Here is a 14,907-nt window from a genome sequence, read left to right as displayed (position 1 = left end):
ACTTCTGCCATCTAGTATCCACTGGGTTTTTTGATTGTCCGTGCCGTTAAAGTAGAAATATATGAGTAAGAAGCACTAAGCTAACGCACGCTTCAGACGCCGCGACTCCCCCAGTCAAGGTTGCATAGCAACGGCAATGTTTCATAGTTTGTCTTCACCGAAATGGAGTTTGTGACACCAGAGCCTGTCTACGGAGGTGGCACTAACCCTGCGTGAAATCATCATGTTTGATAGGTTGTTAATTCTGAAAACGTTACTGTTCTGACCAAGGTCAAGCAAAATAAAGCTATCGACTCAATACGATTCAGCCTCTGATTCCTAGTCTGCTTATCATTATCTGTTATTTGTGAAAAAAAATTTCGTCATGTCTTTAGTGTCTTCGTCGGCAATTTCTTTCTTTTTCAAATATCTCAATAACAGCCAACAAACTCGCACAGTCAAACCAAAGTTAAGTCATGTTGAAAAGAGGCTGAACCTTGCAAACGATTTACATTTATAGACCACTGAAACCACGCATGAATCACACGTGAAAATGACCATCACGTTAGGTTGTGACTGGTTGTGAGCAAGATCTAACGCCCTCCTCCGCCCGCGTACATCGGAACTAGCTCCCGGTTAGCATTAGGCGTGTTCGACTTGAGGCAGATCTGTGCAGATCTGACTTGATGTGAGGCATGCTGGGTTGAACACAATGCATACTGGGATGGACCCAATGCTTGCTGGTTAGAAATTCTGTCCGACTTCTGTCAGGCGGGGAGGGACTTACCCCCGTGACACCATGTCACATGACCTTAAAATATTGCGGGAGTCTTAGCCTGCAGACAGATCTTGCAGTTGCCTTCCACGAGCTGCACGAGCTAAAACACGCCCTCATGACGTCAGTTCAAAGACGTGATAGGGCCATTTGGGAGAAATGATCCTCATGAGGATTATGAGGGGAGTCTCATGCTGCTTCCTTATGTTGGAATATGCAAAAATAAACAGAAATCGAAGGGATACCTTCTTATACGTGATTTCTGCAACAATGGTAGGCTAGCCTACTGAAAACGTTTGGATATTCTGTTATTTTCTGCTGTTGGCTAAATAGATACACACATATAGGGGAAACACTTGATATAGAATTTATGTGCTACAATGCAGGCCTGTTAACTGTATGACAACAGTGGTTTATTTAAACTACATCATAAGAATTTATTTCTCCAGTCATCATGCTCATCATGCTCATTTTTTGAGTAAGAATGAAAGTTCTGCTGTATTTATTGCAAACAAAATTCCGCGATATCTCCCGCGAGTGACGTCAGGCAGACTGTAGCCTGTCTGTCCGGGATGAGCTGCCCTCTGTTGTAGCTCTTCCCGGCTAGCCTCTGAAGATCACGTTTACGTAGAAAGCCAGACCAAGTCGTATGAGTCGAACACGCCTATTAATAATCGTTTACTATTATAGACGACATAGACATTTGACGACCGGAAGTTGGATGGATACGTTAGTTACGGAGGCCCTCGTATTTGAGGCGTGGTTTACGAATGCCCAGAGCCGTTTATTGGGCGCTACGAATGTCTGTCAAATGCGCCTGTTACTAGCTCATAGCCAATCGTTTCAATTATACCCGATGACGTATGTAGAGCGACAGAAGTTCTACGCGGAAGAAGGTGGTCGGTCAGAGAGTTATGTATACAAGATGTCGTTCAGCGACTATTGCCGTTTGTGCAAGGCAAACATGAGAGTAGAAGGTATATATGGCCACTCTACAGACATGTTTTTATCGAAAAAAACACCGAGTTTATCCGAGAGGTTAGCGTTGTTAGGGGTGACAGTCGCACAGGAGCCAGGGCAATCAACAAGATCCTGCCAGCGTTGCTCCTCCCGAATTACCAGACTGGAAAGGGACTTGCCTACATTCAAGAAATGGGAAGAAGAGTTCCGAAACACAGACAGCAACATAGCAGCAAAAAGGCAACGCGAGCCTACACCATCGAAGACCCCGAGGGCTTCGAAAAAAACCTGCCCAAACTCACCGAGTCCACGTCCCAGGTCCACCAGGAAAACCACCACTACCCAGGTATAGGTTTAATTGTCTGTTCAATCGTTCCAGCTTCTTTAATTGCATGCACTTAACTAAATGATGTAACAGCCCATTAAAATCTCACGATAAGCAACCTAGCAGCTCTTGTATGGCTCTGCCTTATTGAACTCTCTGCCAATAACTTGTCATTGGAATCCAATAGAAAGTGAACGACGTTAACGGTTTGTTATTTATTTAGTTGTCCTAGACCAGGGGTTCTCAAAGTTTTGATTGGTGAGGGCCAATTCAGGAACCCAACATTGAAATAAGGGCCGCCAAAGGGGCGGGGGGGGGAGAAAAAGGGGGAAAAAAGAACCTGGGAAATTTTTTTTTTGTAATCATTTTAATGACCAGGTTGCATCTCCACAGTTTAAATTTATTGCATTAAACACATTTTAATTCATAACTGAGGCTAAACCTGGCAAAACTTCTTAAAAAATCTTAAGAAAAATTGCAATGCACACACAATCCCTAGGGTTCTCTACCCTCAACAGACAAATTTGGGATATAACAGTTCTGGTTGCAGTCCATTTCAAGTACGAACTTATTGAGAACAAACAGTCTCAGTGTGCCTTGCTTCTTATCCGCATAGGCCTTATTCAGGGCCAATTCCAGCTACCAAAGCACCACAGGAAAACCTGACGGCCACGAAACACCACTAAATGGAGATTCATTCTTTTCAAAGCACACAGTACAGTTGTACAGTGTTACAGATGTTATCAGATGTTATCACGGGCCGCCAGAAATGTTTCCGCGGGCCGCACTTTGAGAACCTATGTCCTAGACAGTCTAGAGAGGGGAGAGCATTTGACTTCCCCATCCCAGTTGAATCGCGCGCGCAAGGCAGCATGGGAAAACCCAGGCTATAACATGTGTGGACTTAAATGTAAAAACAAATAACAGGTAACATGCATAATAATACATTATTTTTTTAGAAAGCATTAATAACCTTTTATGTAAACAGCAAAGGAGATTGTAAAAAATACGTTCAACTGCTCAAAAAGTATAGCATTTCTTCAGTGTCTTCATCTGTATATGGTTGTGTGTGTGTGTGTGTGTGTGTGTGTGTTTGTGTGTGAGTGGTTGTGTGTGTGTGAGTGTGTTTGTGTGTTTGTGTTTGTGTGTGAGTGAGTGAGTGTTACGGCATTGGACGTTGTGCTGCGTCCCAGCAAAGATTCTAGAACTCCGCTCTTCAAGCCTGTCTCAAAAAGAAGGACAAATATGCATCCTGCTTGATGTTGCGCAGGACGCAGGACAGGCCATTGAAAATCAGGACCGTCCTCCCTAAAGCAGGACGTCTGGCCACCCTAAAGCCTATTCAGTTTTAATTTCTTAGCATTTGTTGTGATTATATAATCAAATGACACTCATGATAACTTGAAATAGAAGGACAGAAAATAGGAATGACATGTGATTGATGTTCACAAACACGAATTTCACAAGACAAATTATAACAAACTGTTCCGTAAAAATACATTCTTGCCATGTTTAAATGTTGCACTTTTACCCTATCTCTGGCAATTTATTTTTGGATGACTGTAGATAGTTGTACGATAGGCTAAATACATACATAGATTATATGTTTCCAAAGACAGTATAGGCTACACCAGTGGTTTTCAAAGTGGGGGCCGCGGGGGGGTGCCAGGGGGGCCTCAGCAAGTTGGAAGGAAAAATAAAAGGAACAAATAAATACATTTGAAAATTTAAAATATACCTATTACTATGAGGGTTGTTATACAGTGTCATTATGATATTGTGTCGCATATCTGGACATTATATTTTCAATGATAATGACTGAATAATAGTAGAGCGATAGCTCTCATATAGCAGAAAGCCCCAAATACAATTTTTACACACTGTATGCTCTATCGCGAAGTGCTTGTGGCTAAAATAATTATTAGGATTAGCTTAATGTATTTTTACATTTGCCGTAGTATTGTCGATGGGTTTAATAACACATTAAGGGGGTCCTTGGCCAGAACCTAGTGGTATTTGGGGGGCCTTGTCGTGGAAAAGTTTGGGAACCCCTGGGCTACACCATAGGCGATCTTAAGAATAAAACACTTCACCGCTGCTCCACATCCTCCACAACCATGAGGATCTAATGGAAAACTATGCTTCGTCACCTTTTTGCTTCCTATTGTAAAACCACTGTTAAAGGTGCTCTAAGTGATGCTGGGTAACGTCACTTCTGTTGACTTTCAAATAAAACAGAAAGCTAGCTCGCTACTTCCTCCCTCTCCCTCCCGTGCTGCTCCTGTGCAAGGATACAAGGAAGTTTATTGTCACATGCATATAGTTACTGGATGTAAGAAATGCAGTGAAATTATGTCTGGTGTCAGCCTATTTGTGCATTTTTTTTTTTTTTGGGGGGGGTTAAAAAGTGCAGTAGAAGAGGGGTTTAGTAGATTAAAGGAGAATTCCGGTGTGATATTGACCTAAAGTGTATTGAAACATGATACCGAGTGTGAACGTATGTCTCATAGCCCATCTCGACTTGTCCCCTGCACTCCAAAATCTGGCGCTAGTTAGCCGATGCTACCAACAACTTTTTCAGTAGTGGTGCTTCGGCATCGGGCTAGCCATGCAAATAAATCACTGTTTTACACCCATTTACGAGGCTCAATGTATCTCCACACTTCATTGGTAGACTTCCTAGGGCCCTGACATTTAAAACGAGACATTGAGAACTTTGAAAAAGCACTGGTAGTTTACTTACAAGACGATTTCTACAGACAGTATCTTCACGAAGTTTAACGTTTGCAGCCATCTTGAATTTAGTCACGATAAGTCGAGCAACGAGTAAGAATGAACAGGTATGATAAGGGATCAGATTCCAAAAATAATTCAGTGGAAATGCATGGATTCCAGTTTCTTCCAGTAGCAGCAACTGGAATCCATGCATTTCCACTGAATTATTTTTGGAATCTGAAGTCTACCAATGAAGTGTGGAGATACATTGAGCCTCGTAAATGGGTGTAAAACAGTGATTTATTTGCATGGCTAGCCCGATGCCGAAGCACCACTATTGAAAAAGATGTTGGTAGCATCGGCTAACTAGCGCCAGATTTTGGAGTGCAGGGGACAAGCCGAGATGGGCTATGAGACATACGTTCACACTCGGTATCATGTTTCGATACACTTTAGGTCAATATCACACCGGAATTCTCCTTTAAGTGGCAAGGGCTGCATAAGCTAGGCAATCAAGGACATGAGTAGATAGATGGAGGAGAAATCAAAAATAATAAGGAAAATAAAAATAAAAAGTTCTATGGAGATGTGCAAAAGTTGGAGAAAGTCAGATATGTGCGTGCGTGCGTGCGTGTGTGTGTGTGTGTGTGTGTGTGTGTGTGTTTTTTGACGTGTGATGAAATAAGAAAATAAATGAAAAGTCTGTAGCATAGGGAGAGGGATGTGCTAAATGTCATGTAGGTGTGTGTGTGTGTGTGTGGGGGGGGGGGGGGGGGGGGTCATGAGGGCTGAGGAGTGAATGAGTGCAAAGTCAGTATAGTGTGAGTTCAGAGTTGGGAAATGTTTGAGAGTGCTGAGGAGTGAATGTGTGGAAAGTCAGTATAGTGTCAGTTCAGAATTCGGATGGCCTGGGGATAAAAACTTCTCCTGAGTCTCTCAGTACATAGGCGTCTTCTTGATTTCAGCGGTAGGAATAATCCATTGTTAGGATGAGAAGAGTCCTTCAGAATCTTTTGGGCTCTTAGGAGTACTCTTCTGGAATAGTTATTTTGTAGAGCAGGGAGTTCAGTTCTTATAGTACGTTCAGCTGAGCGCACTACTCTTTGCAGAGTACTACAATCTCTAACTGTGGAGTTCCCATACCAGGTGATGATGCTACCAGTTAGAACACTCTCAACCACTGAAGTGTAGAAGGCCTTCATGATGAATGTAGAAACTTTGAATTTCCTTAGCTGACGAAGGAAGTAGAGTCGTTGTCTGGACTTCTTCAGAACGTATTGAGTGTTAACAGTCCATGTTAAGTCTTCAGTAATGTGGACACCAAGGTATTTAAAACTTGTGACTCTCTCTACAGGTTGCCCGCTGATCATTAGTGGGGTGTAACTGTAGTTCTGCTGCTGCCTTCTGTAATCCACTACCATTTCCTTGGTTTTATTGACATTCAGCAAGCTGTTAGATTGACACCACTGTGCCACCTCATCAACCTGATCCAAGTAGAGCTGTTCATTGTTGTTACTAATCAGGCCCAAGATCACTGTGTCATCTGCAAATTTGACGATGGAGGTATGACTACTGTTGGCTTTGCAGTTATGTGTGTAGATGTTGTACAGCAGTGGACTCAAAACACAGCCTTGGGGAGCACCAGTGCTGATGGTTAATGTGTCAGATGTCAGACCCCCCACTCTAACCACTTGTGAACGGTTGGTGAGAAAGTCAAATATCCAGTGACACAGGGTGGTGCAATTGAAACTCTCCTACGCGCATCTCGTCTGTGATTTGCTGAAACAGTTTGTTATGTTTTTATGGGCTAGGTTTGCCCAGGTTGTTTTTGTTACCGTTTTTGGAGCCTGGGCTGTCCACAGAGATCACATTTTTTTACAGTGTATTCAGGACTCAGACAGCTAGCGGTTGGTTAGGTGATGTTTGCAGTAAGTGACATAAAATGTTTTAGCCTTAAAAAACGTGTGGCATCACTTAGAGCACCTTTAAAAAAAACAAACTGCTACACTAGTGGTCGGCATCTCTTGGTCAATATTTGATATTAAAATTTCAATTTTGAAGCTATTTGTAACTATTCTATGTGTAGCCTATGCAACCTGACTGTTGTAGGCTAGCCTTCCACTCTTGCCTACCACGCTGCTTACCACTCCAGTTGTAAACAAACAGTGACGTGACATTATGACGTAGGTGCAAAACCTACAACCAATCAGAGCAACGAAGAAGGTGACTTAGTCAAAGCGATGGAAAAGAGTCCATGGGGGCTGTGTTGTGGAAAAGTTAGATGGAGAGAGATTCCTGTAACAAATGGTATGGTGATGGAATTTCAAATGACATTGAAAAAGGTACCTTAATGATACACTTCAATTTATAAAGGAACGAAGTATAAAAAGAAAAACACAATTTATCAGATGGATTACCCAAATAATTTGTAACAAAGGCACATCGAGGGCACATCTATTCCCAGAACTATAATGGGTGTTAAATATTCCACAACCACTAGATGGTAGCATGACACAGCACATAAAGTACGCGTGTCGCTGCGATCTGAAGGATGGCGTGGTTGAATATCCACTTCTCCTGCACTTCGGGTCTAATAGCGGGTTAATTGTATGACCACCAGATGACGCCATTTCACTGCACCTCGGGACTATAGATAAGGGTTAGGCTATAACATGTAGGCTATAATGTAAAAATAGGACCATATATAATGTTGACTTTTTAAGATGGGGGAGAGAGCTGAACATATTACACTGAACTAACTGTTCATTGTTGAAAATCAATCAAAAGTTTGTAGTTGATCCGGATGTCATTGGTCGCAAGGACTGTTAACGGGTGTATCCACAATAGTATCCACAATACCTAGTCCCTATGGTGAACGATGTAATAGCATATAGTGCTGCTGCTTCTGATGTGCAAGACAAGACAGGGTATATATTCATAATGTGACAGCATGTATTTATCATTATGTTATAACCTCTGCACATAATGTTGGTGTTAAAAGAACAAAACAAGACATCTTCAAATGTTCATTGCTTAATACATGTGTTATAAAAACAGAATCCTTGTCTGCTTTCTGTGTTTTTGCATGCACCTGTCAACAGGGGTGTAAAGACATTTGTTCACTGTGCACTTAGGCTATTCTGAGTCATTTTTTGTATGTTATAGTATTTGCTGATTTCCATTTATTGCCCATTGATATTGCATTCACATTATTGTTTATTATTGCTATTCTCCTTATTAATGTAGTGTCACCAACATTTAAAATAATATCAACTGACATTGTTATTCATAGCCATATTTATTCTGCTCTTTTAGGGTAACTGCTAATACAGTGCACATATTTATATTTCATTTATACTACTCTAAACCACCTTCTGAAAATCAACTGTATAGTACTGTCTCCCTGCACCATATTTCTTGACCTGTCTCACCACCTATATGTGTAGGGTCAATGGCGGCGTCCAAAGAATATTTCGCCGGATGACGTGACAGCGGTCCCTACAAGTCCTGGAAGACGTAAAATTCGACGCAGCATCACCAAGGTATCCAGTGACCGTGCAGAACAGCCTGATTTTCATTACAGGCATGTTGCCCACCAGTTACTCCGGGAGCAACATCAGTTAATGATATGGTTTATTGTACTAGCCATGTTTTCATAACCTGACTGTCGCCAGATGAATTTCGTTCCACCTAGCTGACTCTCGCCAGATGGGCCTTATCAAAAATTCTTGCATATGATTGAATAAGCCACTTGTCCGTCATCTTTATTGACGTGCTACTTCAACCACTCACATCGAAGCCAACCCGTGACGCTGATTAGAGCGACGCAGGGAAAACCAAAACGGAACATCCAACATCTTTTGGATATAGCAGCAGTGCAATAAGCGCAATGTCGGTAAATGATGAATGTCGTCTGTGCAATCAAAATTTGCGGATAAAAGGCAACATTGTGCACAGCAAACTTATTTTTAACAAAGAAGCCAACCAAAAAAGTATAAACGAACGACTTACAGAACTAGGTTTAACATTGTTACAAGTTCAGGGAAGATCATTTCGGATATGCATGCGGTGCTTTCGCTTGATCGGCAGACTCGAAGATACTCTGGCAACTTTTAGAGGATGGCAAAAAGCAGAAGAAGAACCGAGTTCTGAGCAATCAACTTCATCAGAAACATTAGTGAGTGCAAAGGCGCCTGCCGCACATAAACGGTACAGGGAACCGACTCCGTCGAAATTGCGTCCCCAACCACGAACACCTACTGCTCCCCCAGCTACTAAATTGTTGAGGCCAACAACTGAGAACAGTGCTCGACAAAGTATCACCGAGGTAAAGTACAAATCGTGAAGAGACTGTTGTGGCAGTATTTGTAGATGTGGAAAATGCATATGACATGCTATCGGTAGAGGAGGGTCTTTTAATCAAAATGCATATGTTAGGAATTGGGGGAAATATGTTTAACTGGGCAATGGACTTTTTAAATAATGGAAGTATTCATGTTTAAATAGGGACAGAAACATCTAGAAAGTATTTGGTAGAAAATGGGACACCACAGGGTTGTGTTATTAGTCCATTGCTCTTTAACACAATGATTAATGGTGTTTTTTCTAATGTTCAGCCAGAAATTGAAGTCACTATTTGCAGATGTCGGTAGCCTATGGAAAAGGGGGGGAAATGTGAAGTATACCCTGAAGAAGGTACAGGAAGCTCTAACCCTAGTGGAGGATTGGGGAAGGAAATGGGGGTTTTAGATTCTCTATTGAGAAGACTAAGGTTATGTTTTTTACTATAGGAAGAAAATAGATTGAAGTATAAAACTGGAGCTGTATGGTAGGAATTTGGAAAGGGTTAAAAGTTAAATTTGTTGGTGTGGTCTTACAAGGCTTACATGGAGGGGTACAAGGATACAAGAAAGTTTATTGTCACATGCATATAGTTACTGGAAGTAAGAAATGCAGTGAAATTATGTCTGGTGTCAGCCTATTTGTGCATTTATGGGGGGGGGGGGGGGTAAAAAGTGCAGAAGAGAAGAGGGGTTTAGTAGATTAAGTGGCAAGGGCTGCATAAGAAAGGTGGGGGAGGATTGGGATTGGGGGGCACCAACAAGGAGCACCCAAGAGCAACAGGGGCAAGGAAAAACTCCCTTACCAAGGAAGAAACCTTGGACAGATCCACGGCTCAAGGGGCTAACCCAACTGCCAGGGGGGGATGACAGGGGAGATGGGATAGTGTGCTGTGTATGTGGGGAGAGGGCAGTGTGCAATATGTGTGTTGGAGAAGCTTCCTCATGAGACAATGTGCTGTGTATTGGGGGGTATGTTGGGGGGGGTCGCATATCAAATGTAATAGACCAGTGACCGATAAATAATATAAACAATAAACCGGGGGTCTGAGACCCCTAGGGGGTCCTCAGAGGTACTGCAGGGGGTCCGCCAAACTATTTCATCTGAAGCATTTTTTTCCTCTTCAGAAAAATGAAAAACATCATATATGCTACATAAACAGAACGTAGAAAAGATTATTTATATTCGTTTATAAAATATCATACAGGCTACATGAGTCTTAATGCAATCATGTGATCACCGTGGGAACATGCACCATTTAGTTAGTGTCAAAACCAAAAGAAGTGACTTCCATCTGCCCCAGAATCTCCAGGGTCAGACGACCTCTCACTAGGTAGGCTATGAGATATTACCAGAGACTTTCTAATGAGGAGACACAGCACTCAAAAAATCCTTTATAGAAATGCATGGGGTTAGTTTGTAACGCATGGCCGTTGTCTACACATATCCCACCCCTTCCTCGGCAAAACGTCAACATGTGAATACATTGAGCCAATCATGTGGTGTGATGTGAATACATTGAGCCAATCATGTGGTGTGATGTGAATACATTGAGCCAATCATATGGTGTGTTGTGAAGACATCGTGCCAATCATGTGTTGTGAACACGCCGCTGGAGCAAGCTTGGTGTCGTGAAGCCTTGCGCACGCGCATTTCTGCCGAATAGGATGCCCGATAAGTGCCCAAAAAGCGTTGCAATATGGCCGTGAGTGGAGGGACTTGCCTAAAAGGACTTTGATATTACATCTATACTCAAGCTGTGATTGTTATAGCTGATGATGCACCGGAAAATTTTTGACACAGTGCAACTAATAGCAGCAGACAACTAGCAACTTTGTTAGCAAAACCACCGCTATTTAGCTAAATCCCATTCAATCTCAATGGAGTAATGGCAGCTAACAGTTTACTGGAAAAAACGATGTGTTCTTAACAAAATAGATATTAGTTGTTTTTTTTAAGCATTTGATGAAGTAAAATGTCCATTTTGGGTTTCAACATAAACACTTAGCGGAGTAAAAACATATACAAAGCTTCTCTTTTCCCCTCACTTCTCTATCGTGACCTTGGTCTTTATTGACAATTTCAGAAGCTCACTGATGGTTGGTCATGTGATTCATTGCTAGCATTCTGATTGGATGGTCTCTTTGCCCATAAGTATCCAAATCGTTCAGATAGAAATTACGTAATTACGTTGCCCAATCTGTGTCGCTCAGCAACAGCCCATATTGTTGTCCCATGATTAATCATAGATAGAAAAAATTTCAATAATAAACAGAATAAATTGAAACGATCTAAAAATTACCCATGTTACAGATAATGTACATGTTAACATGTGTAGGGGTGTGTGTATGTATGTGTGTGTGTGTCTGACACTTAGTTCCAAATATCAGGCCTATTGGGTTTTTTTTTTTGGGGGGGTGGGTCCATGCTCAGTGTCTCTCTCAGCCAAGGGGTCCTTGGGCTGAAAAAGGTTAAAGACCCCTGGCCTAAATCATGTAAATCATGTCAATGGCTACATGACCCCAAAGCTGCGATGTCATGGACTACTGCCAGGTAGCCTGTGCCAGAGAGGGTTAAAGCGGAGCTAGTAATCAAGGATCTTTGCCTGTGCATTCTAAAATGTTTTCATAGCACATTGGGTAGGCTAATCATTGGATTTAGGTCATTGCTATGCATCTGCTAAAATGTATTGTCATGTCAGTTATCTCGCCAATACAACATACAAATAATGCCCCATAGGCAGTGCTCAATCCGAGGGGCGGGATAAACGATTGTCTTCTTTGACACGCAATAGGATAGCGTTACAACCAATCAGAGCAACGAAGATGGTGACGTAGTCAGAGCGACGGAAAAGAGTGTTCCCGCATTGTGCGTTGTTGTGAAAAAGTCTGATGGAGAGATTCGTGTAAGCCAACAAATCATATAGGCTACAGTCTGTCTATGCGGTTATGATAATGGAGCACAACGACTATTGCCGTTTTTGCGAAAAGAACTTGAGAATTGATGGCGTGCTTGTAAATTCATCAAACATCTTCGAAAAACAGAGGAAACCCCAAAGCATTGCCGAGAGACTACGGTATATTGGAGTGGCGGTAGTTAAAACACCAGGAAAGTCAAAAAGAACTTGTCAGCGGTGTCTCACCATTTTATCGAGACTTGAACGTGACTTGCCGGTGTACTGGAGATGGGTGGAGGATGAAAAGAACGAGGAAGCCTCCGCAGTAGAAACCATGCAAGGTCATTCTGATAAACGAGACCGTGAGCCTACTCCGTCGAAGACACCCAGGGCCTTGAAAAAGTTCTGCCATAACCCTGTTAGTCTTGGAAGAGGTAATATTCGACGCAGCATCACCAAGGTATGTTGTATTGTTACAGCAGTGTTGGAGTAACGGAATATATGTACCGGCGTTACGTATTCACAAACTAGATGTACCGCAAAGCGGTACAGAATACGACCGCCGCTCAGTCCTGTTCATCCTCTCCCGCTTGTCAATTAGTCTCCATGTTCTACTCCACCCCTTACTCTTGCAATTTTTGTGTATGCTTGTATGTGCGTGCCTGTGTGTACAAGTGTGCTTGCGCGTGCGTGTGTGTCTAGCTTTATCAACCGTCTCTGGAGCTAGCCTGGGAAAAACCAAGACGTACTTCCTGTGTTACCGGATATATGGTTTCTGAGTTTCCAGGGCCTAGTTTAGCGTGAATATTTATGAACGGAGGATGTTGTGCGCGAGTGCCTAGACGCCCATTGCCGAAGGGTGAATGAAATGAAAATGTTGTCAAAGAAAGTGGAAGACCACGGCGTTTTAACACGTTTTTGGATGTTGTCATGTGTTATTAATGGAAAGTATGACACTGTCGTGTTCGAGTTTAGATGCAATTTGGCGTCAATGTTGTTATCTTGTGTCGCAGCCAGTCAAACAAAACTTTGTGTCAGATTCAGTGGGTCGCTTAGGCTACCATTAAGGATATTGGCGATTTTTACACAGTAGGCTAGGCCTTGATGGTAAGCCTAGCCTAGCTAGGCTATTATGTTTTTATCATTTTGATTGTAGCCTACCCTCTGTGCATCTGTAGTGGCATGTTAGCCCAGGCAGCAACATAGCCTACATCAGATTGACCCACTGTATAGCCTAAAACAAATGTCTCAAATAATCTATAGGAATTACTACACATAACTAAACACACAAAAAGTTGTGAAAACAATTTATTGTATTAGTTATTTACAGCAGGGCAAATAAACTGTCCTTCAGTGTCAGGCCAGTTTACACATTCAGTGGTAGGCCTACCAGCCCTGGCAGCAATCACATTTTATCTTCAAGACAAAAAACATTGGCTTGACATCAGTATTAACTCAAAGTTGTAAAAAAATATATATATATTATCATACCAAAATACCCACAGAGTATTGTGTGCAAGGATAAGGATAAATAAAGTTTGGGTAATCAGCCTTCAAAGGGAAGAAATGGGGTGCCCTGTCTATCTATTGTACAGCAGTTTATTCTTTTCAATTTTAATTTTACATTGTAAGAGGGAGTCTGGCCAAGTTAGCCTAATATTCTTAGGGAATAGAACATAACAGCAGATTTGGTCGAAAATGTAAATGAATAGGCATGCATATAGAACAGCTTGATTATGAGCCTGTCTGGCATCAAATATACAAGTGGAGTGGTGTGTTTTGGTGAGTGCTGGTGAAACATATTTTCATCACAGCAGGCCACTAAGTAACTTGTCATCTTGATAATATGATACACTACAATAAGAAAGCAACATAATTCTGTTGTCTGTTTCTCTGTTCCTACCTGAACAGTAAACTTTCAAAGCGATAAGACCTGCTCAAAATGCCATTAACACTGTTAAGAGTTTATGGGCTTTCAAAATGATTTTGGAAACATTATTTTAAGGTAAAAACTCTTCAGGGGTCCTTTATGCATTACATGACTCATTTGGGGTTTGAAGGGCCAGATTACTTTATAATCAGCCCATATGTAGTCATTCACCTCAATCTGATGAACTTTACGTTATAGTACCCCCCCCCCCCCCCCCCATCATCCTCATTAAGCACATAGGTTCTAGTCAGTCTAGTCTGGTCAGGGTTTTTTATATCCCGCACCCAATAATAACTCACGCAACAGCAGCAGGGACATTGCCAGATAATCGTGGTTAGGATCTAAATGTTATCTGTTCATAGTTCATTTTATGAAATATATGCTAATTAAGGCGATCATCTGGATAATTAGTTCAAACAACTGTTTATTTATTTGTATTATATGGATAGGCTTTGTCCCCTCCAATGGGGTATTTTTGTATCCAATCAACTCTGGTGTGCATGTGCATTTGAGACAGAGACGGAGAGAGGAACAGAGTAGTGGGGGGGGGGGGGTCGATTCTGTTCAGTATTGCAATATTTTGTGCACGCAATTATATCGATACAGTAGTGCAAAGTATCGCAATATTATATAATTATCTATTTTACTTTTATTTGAGTCTGGTTTACTCAGGGTTTACTCTCAGGGCCTAAATTTAAGCGCGGGATTGCAGGTATAGCGCATCATTTATGCAAGTCCCGCAACTCTAGCCATCATAATGCGAGAAATTCCCACACACATTTTACAGTGTTATCTGATACAACTTATACATACAACAACTGACCTACTTCTGACTTCGAACATGAATCAAACGTAACCCCATGCAGGGACACACACGCACAGAGCCACTTCAGGAAGTCATTCATTTTCAATGGAAGCCGGCTTCTCTCAGCTACCAGAAGCGGCAAATCCATCGGCGTCGTGTTTTAGGCGTCTTGAGCGTCAAG

General features: G+C 41.9%; 1 protein-coding gene across 4 annotated transcripts in view; it reads left to right on the top strand.

Annotated features, from left to right (window-relative positions):
* Positions 1-1,527: 1,527 nt before the first annotated feature.
* The window catches only part of LOC121721059 (ensconsin-like), a 38,363-nt gene continuing 24,983 nt past the window's right edge, over positions 1,528-14,907 (top strand). Inside the window, exons 1-2 of one of the 4 annotated variants that reach the window (XM_042107638.1) lie at positions 1,528-2,060; positions 8,201-8,296. In XM_042107638.1, coding sequence (XP_041963572.1) covers positions 1,566-2,060; positions 8,201-8,296 — 591 coding nt within the window. In that variant the 5' untranslated portion in view covers positions 1,528-1,565. Of the gene's footprint in view, positions 2,061-8,200; positions 8,297-8,534; positions 9,082-10,751; positions 12,452-14,907 lie in introns of those variants that run through there. The other 3 variants (XM_042107639.1, XM_042107642.1, XM_042107643.1) reach the window with 3 other exon arrangements.

Source organism: Alosa sapidissima, chromosome 10, assembly GCF_018492685.1.
Source record: "Alosa sapidissima isolate fAloSap1 chromosome 10, fAloSap1.pri, whole genome shotgun sequence".
Taxonomy (NCBI): domain Eukaryota; kingdom Metazoa; phylum Chordata; class Actinopteri; order Clupeiformes; family Clupeidae; genus Alosa; species Alosa sapidissima.
This window is presented reverse-complemented; position numbering and strand designations above follow the sequence as displayed.